Source organism: Lagopus leucura, unplaced genomic scaffold, assembly GCF_019238085.1.
Source record: "Lagopus leucura isolate 7727_CA_CO unplaced genomic scaffold, USGS_WTPT01 Super-Scaffold_100021, whole genome shotgun sequence".
NCBI lineage: Eukaryota > Metazoa > Chordata > Aves > Galliformes > Phasianidae > Lagopus > Lagopus leucura.
The window spans coordinates 2,999,665-3,017,617 of NW_024962274.1; the positions used below are offsets into that span (position 1 = coordinate 2,999,665).

The following is a 17,953-nucleotide window of genomic DNA, read 5'->3' on the forward strand; positions in this document are numbered from 1 at the left end:
GTTTTAAAAAGTAGACAAAAAATCAAAGCTTCTGTCTTCAACCCTGACATCATGGAACTGTGCTGCTGGGTAAGAGGAATTACAGCACATCACCTTCAGCACATCGCTTGTACGGTGCACTAAAAGGTGTTTTCCATCACTGCAAGAGACTTGATGTTACTAAAGCCACTGCTTCGAGTTCCGCTTGGCTAAATACAGCTGCACAAACCTACATAAAGGTGAGCAACGAGCATTCAGTGAATTGCCCTCTTCCTAGGTACTCCTGAGTCTAGCTCAGCAGCTATGCAAAAAGCTTAAGTTACTCCAACAGAAGGAAAATATTTTACAAGTTTATGGGAGAACTGCTGTCTACAAAAAGGTGCTCATAGTCTCAACTAACACCCCTAGAACAGGCAAAAAAAAAAAAAAAAAAAAGCCTGCGGTGGCACAAAGCACGTTACCCTATATAAATCATGCTCAATACAGGTAGATTAAACAAAAACTCTATTTCCAGAAGTCACACTGTGTTAAAATCTCCCTGCTCTCACAGTGGTTCAAAGGCTCATTGAGCTAAAACAGCTGGTCAGAATATGGCATTATTTTTCACCATGCTTTCAGGCATGCAATAGTTACAAAAAATGCAGTTTTAAGTAAAATAAGAAAGAAGTATTCCTACCGTATAACATCAAAACTTTGAGCTGAATCATTCCAGAAATACTTCACGCTGTGATGTGTGAAATAACGAATCTGCAAGGGCAACAGACCAGGTATTAAACTGGCACCACTCGGCACCTCTCTCTCCACTGACTGCATTTTGAACAGCGACAGAAAATGAATTTAGAAAAGCTACTGAAAACTGAGTGGTTTTCTTTCAAAATAATATTTCAAACATCCCAGCAATGGGCTACTGTAGAAGAGATGTTTTCTACCCGAGGAGTCTGTCAGGCTCTTAGAGAAATGAAATAACTGATGCGTTACTGCACTGTGTGTGTTTACACCACACACTACTTGCAGATGCTCTGAATTTAGCAAGTGAAGCACTGCTCTACTTACAGGCAAATATTTTTTCAAATAATTTTTATTCTCTTCTGCAGCAGATTCACAGAAATGAACAGTGTGGCCATTTGAAACCTTGTGTACAATAGGGTCAGGATTCTGTAAAGGACTGGCTCCCAAAGAAGGCATAACGCGAACCTTTGCACAAAACCATATCTTGAATTCATCCTTATGAAAAAAAAAGAAAAGAAGGAAGCTATTACAACATTTCAACAGCATTTTACTACAGTAGCTGTAGCAACGAGTCAACAGATAACAGTCTAAACATAATTATAGAAGATAACTTCAAATTAAAGTCAGATGCCTTAAGAATGCATTTAATTCCACAATTCTGAAATAATGTTTTCCAAACTAAAAGGATTTGTTATTGCTTTTTTCTTAAGCAATGAAACCTGGCACTTGAATTGTGACACATTCTGTCCTTCGGAAAATACTAGATTTGTTCTGTAGCAGGAAGAACAACGAGATTTCTGTGTGTGCAGCTTCACACACTCTGCCACTTAGAAGAATTGAAGATGTACCACGAAATCATAAAGATCCCACAAAGTAAAAATACAATTTGATATCACACCCTTGGATCTAGACTTTCACCTTCAAACTTAAAATGGTTGATGAAGAGTCAAAAAACTGAAAACTGTGTATCAGTTTATAAGAGCAAGGTATCTGATCTGCAGCTTTCAATGAAAATGTAATTCATGTATTTAATTCTCAAAACCCAAAAGCAAAGACTTTGTTTTCACTATGTCCTCTGCAAACAGCTGTCACTCTTCTCATACAGGCAGCAAAGCTAAACACAGTACTAAGGAGCACAGTTCTTCAGCACTACAAAACAAAATTGTGTCTACCAGACAGACAAGAATCTGTGTAATTCAGCAAACAGCAAGAGGGATGAGAAACAACTCCTAACTTGCTTAAGCACATCCTCCCATCTACAGACTTACGGTTGTTCTCAGCAGAACCACTTCACAGTCTTTAAGCGTAGTCTTTTTGCACGTTGCTTTCACACGCCACTGAGGCATCCAGTAGAGGAGGAGGAGGAGGAAGCCACCAGAACAGATCACTCCTACAGTAACTAGCACCAGCTTCCAACGACATAATTCATAACCATAGATCTCCTGCACGGAAACAGAGAAACAAACAACAACCAATGACCCCCTTAATGACTCTGGCTTAGGAAACTGACATTAATTTTTCATCAAATGCAATACTTAAAGGGAAATACATCTGAAATCTATTTTCTTCCTTTTACTTTTCTGGAGGAGGAAAAGATTTTGTAAAAAATGATGGGGAAGTAACAAAAAGGACTGTTTAGCGCAGTGAGAAATACAAAGGTCAGTTAAAGCCTCAAAAAGGCAGCACGTACACATTGTTCAAAACATTTCATTACAGAACCTATCTACTTTGCTGGACTGGTCCATGGAGACTTAGGCTGTAACACAACCTGCCTTAAGTCTCATCACAACTATGATCAGCATATAGCACAAGCCAACCAAGCACTTAAGAAAAAAAGCAAGTATTTGTTTTTAGTCAGGTGTCAGTTTTACCAGATAAGCATTTGATAAGCTAACACACACAGTTTCAAATTACTGGTGCTAACATATTTTCATACTGTTTTCTAAACACCTGTACAAATACTTGTAAAATGCTACTACTAAGTAAAGGAACCTGGTTATTTTGTCTGCTATTTAACAAGAAAAGCTATTGTGAAACATTAGAGACTACGAGCAGTACTCTCAAGATTCTGCACCTTGCACCAGCTGGAAAAACCTTCGCAATAAAAAACCCACAAAGTATTAAGTGTGCCTTAGTCAAAGGCATGTACCAACTTAACCTGATGAGAGCTGGGAACAGAACACAATTCAGTGGCTTTCCAGATGCAGTGCTACATTCCTGAGTTTCACATTACATCATATTATATTTCCTGCTGCAAAATGGCAATGACGTTTCCCATTGAGTCCCACTGGCACTGTTCACATTAACACCAACTTTTTGCACAATTCTGGGGATTTTCATTAAGCATTAATACTGCCTTTACTAAGAAAAGGTTTTTCAAGAGGTTTATTTTGTAGACTTCTCAGCTTACAAAAAAACAGACCAAGCCCATTCTGCTACCCCTACAACGCTGGAGCCAATACTCACTCCTTAACATGAAAAACAAAGAGGTGAAGAATAGAAGGAAATACTACTGCCCCTTTTGAAGAAAAAAAAAAAAAGTATAAAAAAGCAATCCCCTTCAAAAAGGACTTATTTTAATGATGAGGCCACATGCAGTGCAGTTTGACTTTTTGTTGTAAGCTGCATTTTGCCTACTCTCCATGTCTAAGGTGGTCTAATGAAGAGCAGCTTTTCCTAGCAGCATGCTTAAAGAAAGAACAAGGAATTCAACATGCAGAACTTCACCATTAAAGAAAAATCCCAAGTATTTTCTGCAGTCTGTAAAGAAGACTTGAAAAGTAAAGATCAGCTGACACTACTTCTGTCAAATCTAGCTGCTGACTCCTCCTGGATGAACAGTAAGAGATATCTTTGCTTTAGTCAGAAGCAAAGTTTAAATGCTACCAAACACCCACAAAGATGTTCTCCTTGTTTCAGGGAGTGGAACCTTAACTACATAAACATGAATATGCAAGAGCAAGCAGAGCCAAATTTGAGGTAATTAAATAAATTGTTTTAACCAACACGAAAAAAGCTTCAGGGATTGGAAAAAGAAAAAATAACCTTGTTCCACTTCCATTTGCCTCTAAAATACTGTTAAATATCAGCTTTGCTATCTGATTGCTGACCTCAACCAAGCACCTCTGCCAAGGCTTTCAGCAAAAAACATTACCTATCTACATTACAAAAAACATTACCAAGACTACATTTCATAATTACAGAAAGAATGAAGAAGTGTAACTTTATAAAAATCTTGTTTTAAATTGAGACAGGGCACTTCCTGATGGAATATGCCCCATATATAGACCAAAATTATAGAAACACATTTCTTTCACAGTATAAAAACAGAATGCACAATTAATTACCATCTCCTCCTCCTCTGCCTTATTGACAAATTTCTTTTCTTCCTTCTCCATGTTTAGTATGATATGGAACTTCTCAACGTGAGATATGGAAGACCTTTAAAACAAAGTAATAAAAACTTGAAGCAACATAACTGATAAGTATTAGGTTGTCTAGAGGCTTGCTTTTAACTTTAAGTGCTAACACATGAAACACAATGACAATATATTAACATAGATCTTGAATTTCCACTGCAGTAGTTTCCTGTAGCAATTTACCTTGATCCACCTTGGTTACTCTCTACATGCAGCATACCACATTTTTGGTACATTCTACAAACTTTATGAAAGAAACATAATTTAAAACTGTGAAAAAAAAAAAAGAAAAAAGCTCAGAAGTAAGTAAAGATTACACACTCTTATCATTATATACTGTAATGGCTTCAACCAGATGCTTTCAGAAGCTAGGCTATTTTCCTGAAGGAAAGGCATTGTAGCCCTGGGATGTGCACTTCTCAACTAAGCAGGAAAAATTCATGTGTTAAAACAAACAAACAAGAAAACAAACAAACAAACAAAAAGACAGAAAAGAAGGATAACATTAAAAAAATCACAGTCTTCATGTTCCCAGTCTAATGTTTCTAAATTAAGTCATGCTTAATGGTTAGTTAAGTTTTATCTTCTTTACGGTTCTTTCACTGCTATTTCATGCAGTTCTACCTAGTGGAGGTGTCCCTACCCACAGCAGGGGCACTGGAATTAGGGCACCTTCAAGGCCCTCTTCAACCCAAGCCATTCTATGATTCTCTAGCTTATATTAACACATTTGCCTCTTACAGTAAATTCATTGTAATTGCAAATCTTTGGGGTGCTCTAAGGACAGATTAGAAACGTAAGTTACATGAGCACAAAAAAGCAAGAGAATGCCAAGATGCCTATGTGATAAACACAATTCAATAGATTCCTATTCCAATAGAGAAGAACTACAGACATAAGGGTATCACCATTTACTATGAGGCTAACCAGAACTTTCAGCATCATGAAGAAAATGAGAAATACCAAGTCCAAAAGCTAAATTTTGGAAATTAAAACTGCATCAAACTTTCATTTCAGTATTCCTGTACAAGTTAACTATATATAATTCATCAGTCCCTATCTTTTTTCACAGGACCACTTACCACCTAAAGATACCAAATAACTACTGCTTACCTGCCACAGCATGGATTAGATATCATTCTCTATGTTGTCATTAACCTTGTTTTCATTTACTGCACATACATCCATCTCTCTGAAGACAGCACTTATTACCATAGCATGTAAGTAGTCCTAAGAATTCACTCTCATAGCATAGCTAATATAAAGGTTATCGACACTGTAATTTTTCATACAAAAACTGGTTCAAAAAACCCCCAAAAAGTCACAGTTAAAGCCATCCACGTAACCTCACCTCAGCTAGTCAATGAAGACTAGGAGGCAACTACTGAAAATACTTACATTCAGTAGCATAATGACAGAAGCACAATTGTTAACGAGTCCCTTGCTATCATTAAGCCTTCATCACTTGTACAAATTACATCACCAGACTGCAAGTCAGCTCCTCTCAAATCCACCTCCTGGACTGAGACAGTTTCATCCACCAGCATCAACTTCAAAAGCCCTTTCCAATCCACTCCCCCAGTTTATCAGCGTATCCTTGCACAGCTCCTGCAAGCTACTGTCACCTCTCTAGCTAAGCCAACAAGTGACGCAGGAATCCAACAACCTTTTTTTTTTTTGCCGTTCAAATCCAGGGCTCCCCAGAAATCTATTTTCACCTCTGAGAAAGGTTCTAGTGGAAGAAATGCACACTCAGTGCTAAGGACAACACACCACACACAGCTCTGTCACAGATGAGAAATGCAGCACTTCAGGAATTCAGTGCTTGATCAAGCTTTGATTTTGCTCTGTATCAAAGGAAGCTCACTGGTTACCAGCAGTCCCCCTTGACTCAAACACCAGCTCACAACTGTTGTACTGTTAAGCTAAAATTTTCTATTATGGTCCAATACTGAACTCTACCTTTCTCACTGCAGATTTATTTGGAATTAAAGCTATAATATATGCACAGTTGATACTTCCTTAACTGTTAGGTATGCCATGCAAGTTCTAAAACACTTTTTTTTTTTCTTAAATTGACACTTTTATTCACTAAGCAGCTTTTAATGAGGGAAGAAACGCCCAAGGAAACCAAATAACTGAAGACTGTCCTAAGTTACAGGAGCACACAAAGCCCTAATGCTGCATTCAACAGTGAAGAAAATGTTGCACCTTTTCCTGAGATACTACACTGATAACTATTAGCTGATCTTTGCTGGCTGAGCAAGCAGAATGCCAGGCACTTCTACCAAAATGTTTATAAGCAACAAACATTTGTAGCAACAATGTAAAGATGGTAAAGGTGAATTTGTGGCACATGTATTGAGAAAAATGATGTTAAAGAACTACAGTAAGTTTCAATCAGTACACTTGAAGGTGTAAGGCCTACAAGCTTATCTTCAGATATGCCCCTTATCTTCAGATATTCCCCTTTCCGATAGGTGGCATAATTAATAAAATTAATAAAAATTAATAAAAATCAATCAGTTCAAATGTCACCTTTCAAGTTTGCTTTGTAAGGAAAGAAGTAGAAAGACCTTCCCAGTGTTCTCCACACACTTGTCCTAATCCATAATCCTTAAAAAACTAACTCAGCTCTAGCACATGTCATTGCTATCAGTTTATTCTTCCAGGTTTTTTCCGTTTCAACTGGAAAATTCACAATAGCAAGAGAAAAACATCCAGGGCTATAAAGACTGCAGATACAAAAACAGAAGTCTGAGACCTCCTGCAGTCGCTGGGAAACTTAAAATAAGCTTTGCAGATAAAAATAAAACTTACTGACAACTCAAGCCTGAGGTACAATGCATACACACATACGAAAACACCAAGTTTTTACACACACATTTACAGTCTGTGATCATTCATCAACTTAAAATTCACCAGTAACTGAGCTTACAAACTTGTTTCTTATATATCCCCTATTGTACTGTTTCCAGAGATCTGTCGAAACCCCAAGACAAAGGAAAGTTTCCCTTACCACCAGGCAGTCCAGCAGCCGTCCCCTGCACTTGCATTTGCCATCATGAGTTACGAGGCCGTTCTTAATAACTGCAACCCTATCTAGAAGGGAAGTCCTGACAAATGAACTATTTTGTCTAAAATCTAAAAAAAGTCTCCAAGGGCTTTTCAAACTGTTATCAAAAGATTAACATATCAAAGAAAATTTGGCACTGCTTGGATTGTGCTTTTTTTTCCCCCTCTGCTGTGCATGAACAATTGCAATCCTGTAATTGGGCTCACAGAGAGGCAGTACTTCCAGGCATCAGCCTGCCAGTACAGCTCATTCTATTCAAACCACAATTGCCTCACAAGGATCCTACAGGCAGTTTCAGGTCTGTGCATGAGCCCTGATACTATCTGCATAGCTGAAAGCATATGTGCTTCTGACCAAACAGTTCCTTGTATTTACAGCTGTCCCGAGTACAGACTACAAAATTCATTTTAAGCTGAAAAACACGGATAAAGAATGCAGTTAAAAATACATACACGTTTCTCACCTTAAACATTTCGCAGTTTATCACAGTGATGACAAAGTGATTGCACATACCACGCTAGAAGAGCTTTAGGAATCAAGCTCTAGAAAGCTGAATCAGGTAACCTGAACACTGCAGAAATCAGCAATGATGCTGTACAACGATCAAGCAGCACTTGCCTTGGGAAGATGCCAAAGGGCAAACCCAGCCATCCAGCACAGCAGGCAGGAAAAGCCACAGACACAAGCATGAAAAAGGCCAAATTTAAGAAACACACGTGCAGAGATGAGTGCACATTATCTTCCTCATCCGCCTGCATAATCTTCACTGAATAAGCCTAGCACCCACATTGCTACAAGATGAGAATTAGAACAAAAAAAGAATCACCTGAACAACCAACGCATCTAGAAAAACATGATGATAAAGTTCAAACACGAATCATTTCAGTGTAACTTAACCTGGTGTCTTAATAAGCAACCCATCAAGTTTTCCTGAGGCCAAAAGGATCCATTATGGTATCCTTAGGGGCCACTGAAAGACTAAACATTCCTTTCCAGAACTTAGTAACAACAAATACAACCTCCATTAGGAGATCATTTTCAAGTCCATAGCTGTGAAGCAAGTTTCCAAATAGCTTTATGTCATTACAGGTCTTTCAGATCTCTAACTTTAAAAAGTTTCTTGAACAGTCCTTAACTGTAGGCAGTACCTGGTGAGAGCAGACATTCAGCTCTACCCTGACCAGCTGTCAAAGCACAGAAAAACCCTGTATTGTTCTGAAAATAGGAAGCCAAAGGCTCAGAAATTAAGAGTTTCTGCACTTTACGGACATTCTTCCAAATCCTTTATCAAGAGAAGGAATCACCCTACCAACATGGCAGACCTTACAAAGGCAGTATTCATTACCAGGCATTATTCTTGCTCCAGCAGCATGCCATTTGCACACATTTACAGTAGTTACCAAAACAGGTCTTGCATTGTGGCAAAGGCTTTCAGCACTGCATCTGATGGACCTACAAGTGGTAGCAACCGCCTTACATACCCAAGACACCAGCTGATGCTCCATCTCTGCCATACTGGCAGCTATGAAATCAAAACTGAAGAGCTCCTCAAACTAGAATAGCAACAACAGGCCAGAATAGGCAATTCTCTGAGAACACATTCAATTCCAAATACATCCAACTTCTTCAGAAAGATGAGAAAACCTGGGCTGTGGCTGACCATTAGCAGCAGAGAATGGCAATAAGTTTTCCAAACCAGAAGTGCATTCTTTCAGCCTTCCACTGAAGTCAGCAATTTCAAAATTCGAATCTGATAGTACGCTCATATGTATACCTCTTATGCAGCTACTTGCAGTAAAAACAATCAAAATGTTTCTTCAAAATTATTCCAGGAAGATTATGAACTTTCTCAACAGTCCACAAAAATATTTCTTCACTGGAGAAAAAAGCTGGTTCTCATCCCAAGGCCCCCTTTGCCATCCTGCTCCAGAGACTGCCAGGTCTACGCACCACTTGGCAGCACTCCCCACACACGGTTGCATTCAGCAAGCTGTTGTTTCCAACGTGTGCATAATATTTAACCTGATATCAGAATTGCTAGAAGTAGAGGAAAGAAGTTCTAGGGATAATTTAAAAGGCCATGCTTGAGAAAAAAAACACACTTATAAATGGGCCCAAAAAATAGAAGGAAAAGTCTTATCAGCTATTACTGCTGGAGCCTGCAGCTCCTGCCTATGCTAATTGCCAGTAAGTTCCTCCAACAATATCCAAAAAGCTGAGTCTGAAACACTCAATTCATTCAGTTCATTCAAAATGTACTGTACAAATAAATAAATGGACAAGTACACCAGTTTAAAAGGTAAAGTCAAACAAAGTCAAATGATTTAGGAGCACACTACTCAAACTGCAACGCATAGCATACTGCACACTAAAATAACTGAATAAAGAAAGCTTAAAGGGAACATCTCAAGCCCTCAAGGGCTAAACCCAAGCTTCAGCTCAGTGTCTTGGAGAACAGTCCCATACTTACACTCCAGTCCCCCTCCTTTAAGTAAGAGGTGCTATTTTAATGTATACAAAAATAAAGTACTATTTCCTAAAATTTCTCCACTGGCTGCTTTTGGAAAGACTGACATAACCTGCAAGCCCTGAAAATGAACGAATAAAGGACTTTTTTTTTTTAACAGACCTGGAATTACAAATGCTCAGAGTTGTTTCTAAAGGCTATAAAACTGCCCAGCTAAAATCCATACTATACCTCCTTGCCTCTAAACCCTAAGTTTCACCAGGACGCATCCATCCTTCACTCAAGGCATCTCCTCCAAGGAAAATTTCCAGAGCTCCCTTCTACAGCTTCTCAGACTCTAAGGAACTTGCGAACACAGATGTACCCACAGTAGGCATTCTTGCATCTCTGATGTGCATCATGATTGTCCTACCAACAGTGACAACTTCCACTTGGTTTCCACCATATTCTGCTCCCAGAGGGATCCACATCCGAGCAGCAGTACAAGGCTAAAGGCTTCTCAAACCAGCTGGCAAGAACAACAGCACGCACAAAATCCTGTCTTTGCCTGCCCCTGGAACATAAAGCCATGTCACTCAATACCATTTCAAAACTGAAACAGATCACATACTTTATACCTGTTATACAACTTGCTCAAATCCTGGGGATATGGCATTTTATGACCATAAAAAACAAAGCTTACAACATTCTAACTTCAACATATACTATTACATCTTAAAGTAATAGCAAAAGCTTTACAAATAAATTTAACATTTATTGTAAATTTGGAACCCAAATTATAGAAACAAAAGCAGCTGTTTTGAAAGGCACCTTCAATCTGAGGAACGCACCTCAGATGAAGGGAAGCTCCTGCCATTTACAGATCTTCCTAGCTTGTGGTTGCACCTGTAAATATGGAATTAACCACATCATGTATAATCAACAGTTGGGTAAAATGTTAGCTCTAAGAACTATGGAATACCAAAAATCCTCCAGCTATATTTTGAAGTAAGACTATAATTTGTACCACAAACAAAGCTTAACACTTTAGTCAACTAACCCAGCTCTAACAATAAGAATGACATAATAGTTTCATGAATACATGGAAATTTTACAAGTACACGAGCTAAATTTTAACAAAGCCCTCCACTCAATACCTATTTTATCACTTCCCATCTTGGGTTTTCTGTTATAATACAAGCTTTTGTTTCTGTGTTTAGGCTTAAGGAAGACCATTGTATCCAACAATCACCAAACCAAAACTGTATTTACATTTGTAGAGTGTATTCTTTGTAAAGTATACTTTCTGCAGGCTGTAATAGCAATTGCAATGTTTATAGTAAAATACATGCTACTTTAAGGAAAGATAATTCTACAAGTAACAATAAACTCAGTATAATAATACATCATAAAAACAAAGTGCCACAGCCAATACCAAACTGAAAACTTACTTTCTAAGTGGTCGGTCGTATAAAGGACAATAAGGACATATAAAGTCAAGCACTTCATTTCATCTTTGTGCAATCCCACTCATCTTACTTCAAGCAGCAGCTACTCCCATTAACGAAAATTTTCATCTCATAAATCAAGCATCAAAAGTCAACGTTCTCTAGAGCTTGCTCCCACTCACAGACACAAAGAAATGTAATTTTTCCTTGTTTCCTTTTTAAATTTCAGGATCTTTTACCTGGTTGCCAAATGGGAAAGAGAGTCTGTGTCACAGTTCAGAAATCCAATAAAACATACTCTTATTTTAGATACTTACTGTTTCCTTCCTATTTTGGAAGATTACACTGGATGCTAAGATTATAATTCAGAGATTTTGACAACAGAGACAAAAAAAATGTTTTATTTATTCTTGAAAAAGAAAGCTAAAAGCATTTAAAATACTTTGGGTAAGGCATGGTGCCACTACACACAGTGTTAGCCTTCAATAGCTGGGCACTGAAGCTGCTCCCAAAAAGACACTCCACTTTCAACAGGCATGAACTTGCCAGTCCTCCTATTTGGTTGTACAACCAAGACTAGTGTGGCTAGATAACAGAGATGGCAATGATGCCCTATCTGAGCACCAAGAGAACCACAAGCCCCAGAGGAGAACTAGGAGCCCAAAGACCCCAGTCCAGCAACAATGGGTCCTTTCAAGGAAGCATTTCCCCTCAGGGGCTGTGCCAAGAGCCCAGCCTTTCCTGTGTGGCTGCCGCCTTATTGTGCCGCATGGAGTATCTGCTTCCTGGGATGTATTTGCTTTTGTGGTATGGATCCTCAGTAAAAGGAGGCAATGACTTTTTTTCCGCTTCCTCTGAATTCTTGGAAAATATTTTTGAGGTTAACATCAGAGCATTTGAATAAAATTACACGGAGATCACCAAGTGAAACCAGATCTATTGCAAGGGTTGAACTTGCTGCTAGAAGTTTAGACATTTAAACCTTGTCTCTTTAAAGGTGCATCTAGCTGGCATAGTCAGGATGATGGCATATTTAGAGAACCAGCCATATTCATTATTATCAAGCAAACTGCTTTGGTGCCTTTATTTTCTCCTTCGTCATAACATAGCCCAGTACTACCTGTTGTTCTCTGTTGATCAATCTGAATGAGACAGAGCTGTTGTTCTTCATACTGTTCTAAAGCCACGATGTAAAAGTTAATTTCTTTTGAAGTACAGCTATGCAACCGCTAAATGCAGTCTTCCAAATTAATAAAAAAACAACAAATTGCACTTACTTCTAAAATTATTTTTATATAAAAATATATCCATACAAGTATGCTGAATTTCAGCACTTAAACCTGTACTATCTGACATTTACTGAAATTACAATTCTTCTAAGAAAAGTCATAAATTGACACAAAGCATTAAGCTTGCACCACATTCACTTCAGCTGAAATGCTTCAGCAGAAAGAGCTCTTCCTGTATGCAACAGGAATACATCCACCACATCCCTGGAAGTGTAAGTACCATAGAACAACGTTACACATTGAAGTTAAAAGGTGTATCAAAACATAATTCAAGATGTCAAGCAGAAAACTTGCTTGTCTTGTTTGAATTCTAATAACTAAAATAATAAATAACAAAAAACTGCAAACAAGTTTCATTCAGAGGCTAAATTGCTGTGGATCAGTGTTTTCTCATCCACACCAGTTTATATAACCTGACAGTTTAGTTCCTGAAAATGATTAATTTACTCTCAAAACTACCATATGAGCTAAGATGAGAAAACAGGGGGAAGTTATACTTTCTGCCCATGAGGTTAAGTTTGACAAAAGCAAGAAGAGAACAGGAGTTCAGGACTGTAACTTAGAACTTGAATCTCAGGTCAACATTTATCTAGCTACTATGATGTCCCAGGCATTCAGAAGAGTCCTAATAACCCAGAAGAGCTTTAGCTAGTTAGTGAACAGCCATCCCCTCAAACAAGAACTGCTATAATCAGTGAAATTAACTAAATTCACAAAAAGCTATTACAGTACGTTTTGCAGCTGTCCTTAAATAGCATGGTCTAAATGATACCTGTGTACCTCTTAGGAACAGTAGGAAACTGCTACAGCATTAGCAGTGGGAGACATCTCCTGTAGAACGGAAACAGACTGCAAACATCTGACACTCGATCTCCCTTCAACTGCTGCAGTCTCTCAGCACTGATTCTGACAGTCAGTGAAGATCTTCTCCCACTAAGCAATAACTGCTGGCCATGACTCCATCTATACGTAACTTTCAAGCTGCACAACTATCCAAAAGTAGAAAGTCTCCTTGAACATAGTACAATATCTATGTCAGTACCTGAGTTACCTTTCTCAGATTTCTTCTCCTTCCCAATCTATAAACATTTTTTTAAAGTTACTAGAAGATACAATAGAATCAGTCTTCTGTGTTGTAAGAACAGCTTATTTTCTTTATGATAACAATTCAGGCTTGGTTTTAAGAACATTAAGTGTATCACTGAGCACTCTTTCTTCCTTAAGCACTGACCTTTCTAACCGGAATATCACCGCTGCCCAGACAAATACTCAGAAGCAGCCCTGGCAGATTAACTCTGGCCCAGATGCTTTACTCAGATCTTCCCCATCAGCTTTCATTTTCCAGAAATATTATGTCAAAACAGAAGCCAGCTTTTTAAAGCACGGTAACGACTGCCTCTCTCCTCTGTAAACATTAAATGCATAAACAGATTTCACTCTAGGTGCTGTATTTAATCAGCACATGATAAGGCTTTCAAATTAAGAAATATAAACTTAGACACCTAAAGCACAGATACAAAGAACCACACTTTGGGAATCTAGAATAGGTAAGAGGTGAGGATTTGGAATGCTAAGATGATACACCATAAAAATACCATCACACAAATTTTTCAACCAGCTGCCAAGGTGTGGCTTGCTGTCCACAATATTGAAGCATCTCCAGGGAAAATGAGCTTTAAAAAGAGAGAGATGGCAACCATTCAGCAACAAGCCAACAGAAAGCACTTTCACAGTCTATGCACCAACATATTCCCAGCCTGATACAGACAGCTTCTCTTGAAGCTGTTGGCACACCAGCACAGTCACCTAAGTCTATGTTACAGCCAAGTGTTACTTGACTTCAGCTGGACAGTGGACCACAGCACTTAATACACCACTGCCTCCCACAGTTCTGTGCTGTATGGTAACGGGAAGCAGAAGAAACTGAGGCATTCTATATTTGTCTGTTGATTCAGACACAGCCAAACAAAGTTACTTAACACTGAAAGATGAGAAAAATACTACTGTGATCCCATTCTGCCAATGGAGTTACACAAGCGAACAACTTCCAGCAGAGGCAGCAGCCACTTAACGCATCAGATAATCACTACTGAAAGGAGCAGATGCCAAAACTGGTAGCGAAAATGCTACTAGCGTAGCAGGAATGGTTTGGGGCACCAAAATTCTTCATAATGCATGCACAGAATGCAATTATGCCAACAGCCCCACGGCTGACAACAGCTCTCTCTCAGGGGAGCAGTTAGCTGGATAGAAGAATGAGTGCAACATCCAAACTCTCCCATAAAGGGCACGCAAATTTGTGGTGAAACATTACTATAGCAAAGACATTTCTACTGGAAAAGACATGGCCATAGGAATTCATACTGCAAATGAAAAACAACATTTGTAGGTAAAGTAACAAAACTCACCGAGGTCTGAGTACGGCTTCAGACAAAGGAGACTGCACAACAGTGCACTGGAGCCCTCTATCCACAGACTGACATTGCCCAAGCACTAGTTAGCTCTCACTGCAGTACTATCACACGGGACAACCAACAGGGAGAAGCCATGCTTCACTCATTCATTGCTGGACACCCAGACTTTAAAAGCCAAACGAGTCAAAACCATTACCGCCTTTTCACATCACAGAGCTTCAATATTGCCAGTACTGAGGCTCAGTAGTTTGCCTCTGGCAATGAAACATGCCTACGATGCAGGAAAGTAATGTCAAAACCCTCTCTTGAAAGAGTACCCAACCTTTTTGTAGCCCTTGCCAAATGGACGAACTGAAGATAGTATTAATCCAAGGAATGCACTCTGCAAGACTGCACATTTGACAGCCCTTTTATGTACCTGTTTGAATTACCAGCTGGCCTTAAAAGAACTTTTTGCTGGCTTGTCAGACCTGAATGACTGCTACAGGGACAGAAGTACCAGTTTTAGACAGCAGCCAAAGACTGCTCAATCCAAGGGAACAAACCTTTTGAATTTACTGGGCTTTTGATCAAGCCTTTAATGTTGTTTGCCATTGCCACAAAGTTGTCAGGTTCCTCTGCTTTCTATTATACAAATAGTTTTTCTATTTGAGAAGCAGAGATCAGAAAAACCATCCTTCAGCTCAAAGAAAATATTAGAGCAATTCAGAATAGAACATAAGGAAATTCATCCGTGCCTAAAATATATACAGCTCAATAAATGCTGCTAGTGAAGAAAAGTCACATAGGTGATGCAATGTAACTGCAAGGTACAACCTCTTATTGGAAGCCAACCCTTATCTACATCACTGAACTTCCAGGTCCTGCTATCTACTGCTGCTTTAAACGTATCCTCCCAAAGATAAGCTCCTGCTATTGTTGATTCTAATTGCTGTGGCAGATCCAAAGGACAGAGTTCCAACAGTAATCATACTGTTCTTCACTGATTTGGAAGCATAGGATGACACCAAAATGCACAGAATCGAATTAATTTTTTCCACACATCCCAGTTACCGTTAAAATCAATCACTGAAAGAGAAGGAATACTCAGATCCTTTGTTTCTACAGACAATCTACTGCTGGCAATTGAAAGCAACTGTAAGAGTGCATGAAAATAATGATACATAACACAGGTTGGCTACACTGTCAATTGGACCTTCCACTTCAGAACCTCTCTGTGCTCTCAGGCTACCTGTACTGGTACATGTACAAAAGAACACGTCCTTCAATGATCTTCAAAGCCAACAGTGGACTCTGCCAAGTATGACTAGAAGCAATTACCAGAAACTACTGAGACTTCTAGAATAGCTGAAAGCTCCTAGAAGCTCTGCTTCCCTGAAGTTACTGACACACCGCTGTCCTGTAGCACTTCCACAACTCCGACAGCACAAGGCAACGTGCCTCATTTGCAAACAGGGGCACCAAGGCCACAGTATTCCCAGACTACCTCAAGAAGCTCAGTCCTCAGACCTCTGCAAGGTCTAAACTCAGTCGGTAGCCCAGATGATGGAAAAAAGGAATCTTGTGCATTTTCTCTTCCTTATCCCTACACAGACTAAAACTAGTATCCATCAATTTAGGAGAAAAGGTACAGCAAAACAGAGCTTAGTCTTTTCCCCAAACTAAATCAACTGTACTTGCCTTTCTCAACATATGAACTTCTTCTTAATGACCACCAAAAAAAAGACATCTTAAAATACTGTTTTTGCTGTAAGAAAGTTGAAAGCACAACCAGTGCTTTCCTTAAGGAAATCTAATCCCATGTCAGTCTGCCCATAATAGTAATGGAGAACAGCATTTCCTTCTGACACATCTTAAATACTTTAAACCTCTAACATTCTCCTTAACCTCATCTCTTGCCAAAACAACTTGGATTTTCTTCCATGTTTATGTAGTTGTTTCCTCGATCTCCAATCATCTGCATTTCTCTTCTCTGAACAATTTCCTAGTGGTCCAAATTCCTCGTCAATTTTGGCACTCAGATGCTGTCTGCACACTGAAACTATACCAACGATAAACCTCATGTCTCACTGACACTGCTCCAGTTTAAACATCCCAGCAAGATATTTGCCTTTTCTGAAAACAGCACGACAGTGACTCATGTTCAACTTGTGATCCAATACACCCCCTGGTCCTTTTTCCAGCACCTAATCAGTTATTCCTCACTCCACATTTGTACAACTGCTAATTCCTGCCTAATGCAGTGCTCCGCATCTGCCTCCAGGATTTCAGTGTATTTTTCAGGTCATTTTAAACTCTCATCATGTCTTCCAACACTGCATTTAATAAGCACATTTAATCAGCCATTTGACTGGTGCTTTCATGAAAGGTCAGTACATCCGGACAGAAACAGTCAGTATAATCTCATTTCAACGCTGAATCATTAATTACTGTCCTCTGACCAGGATCACCTACCCAATTTTACATTTTTCAAAGTCCACTTTCCTCCAGACTTTGTGTCCCTATAATTATGAGTCCATCAAAATGTGAAAAATCTCAGTTTAAAAAGAAGAGACAACACCACTACTGCCTCGCCATATCCACAAAGTCTTCTGCTCTGAAATAAAACAGTATTACACTTTTGATGCAATTAGCCCCCGCACATATCAGTGCACGCTGCTGTTCTGCTGCTACTTATCTTCCAAGCACTTGAAAATACAATGTTTGCCTGTTTATCTCAGTTTTTTCCATCCACTGGGATTGTGAACTGTCAGACATCAAGCTTATCTTCTTCAGCTCTCTTCCATCGCAACTCTCTTAAGAGATGTCCTTTATCGGTTTTCAGTACTTCGGTGCACCTCTAGGAACCTTTCAGCATTTTTTGATCTTTTTAAAGCCACTCTGAGAATTTTACATTGAAGCTTACCAGGGCCAGCTGATGAAGAAATATTTTACGTCATTACACCCCAGTGCAAAATCACAAGTATTCACACAAGCCTTAAGATTAACCACCTGCATGGAACTACATTAGAGGGGACAAGCCAATTAGGTGACAAGCATTTAAATGGTCTGCCTCTTCTGCAGATACATACTTCGTCCACTGAATCAAGAACACATTTTTCAGTCTTCCTTCTCCTACTAATGGACTTTCACAGGAACCGTGTCACTTCTGTG

General features: G+C 39.0%; 1 protein-coding gene across 7 annotated transcripts in view; it reads right to left on the reverse strand.

The window, feature by feature from the left end:
- The window catches only part of ATP13A3 (ATPase 13A3), a 54,483-nt gene that overhangs the window by 31,637 nt on the left and 4,893 nt on the right, over positions 1 to 17,953 (reverse strand). For 4 of the 7 annotated variants that reach the window (XM_042878050.1, XM_042878051.1, XM_042878049.1 and 1 more), the window contains exons 3-6: positions 4,056 to 4,149; positions 1,977 to 2,150; positions 1,033 to 1,203; positions 656 to 726 (exon numbers count right to left, since the gene is read on the reverse strand). In XM_042878050.1, coding sequence (XP_042733984.1) covers positions 656 to 726; positions 1,033 to 1,203; positions 1,977 to 2,150; positions 4,056 to 4,106 — 467 coding nt within the window. In that variant the 5' untranslated portion in view covers positions 4,107 to 4,149. Of the gene's footprint in view, positions 1 to 655; positions 727 to 1,032; positions 1,204 to 1,976; positions 2,151 to 4,055; positions 4,150 to 7,146; positions 7,166 to 10,082; positions 10,137 to 17,953 lie in introns of those variants that run through there. The other 3 variants (XM_042878045.1, XM_042878044.1, XM_042878048.1) reach the window with 2 other exon arrangements.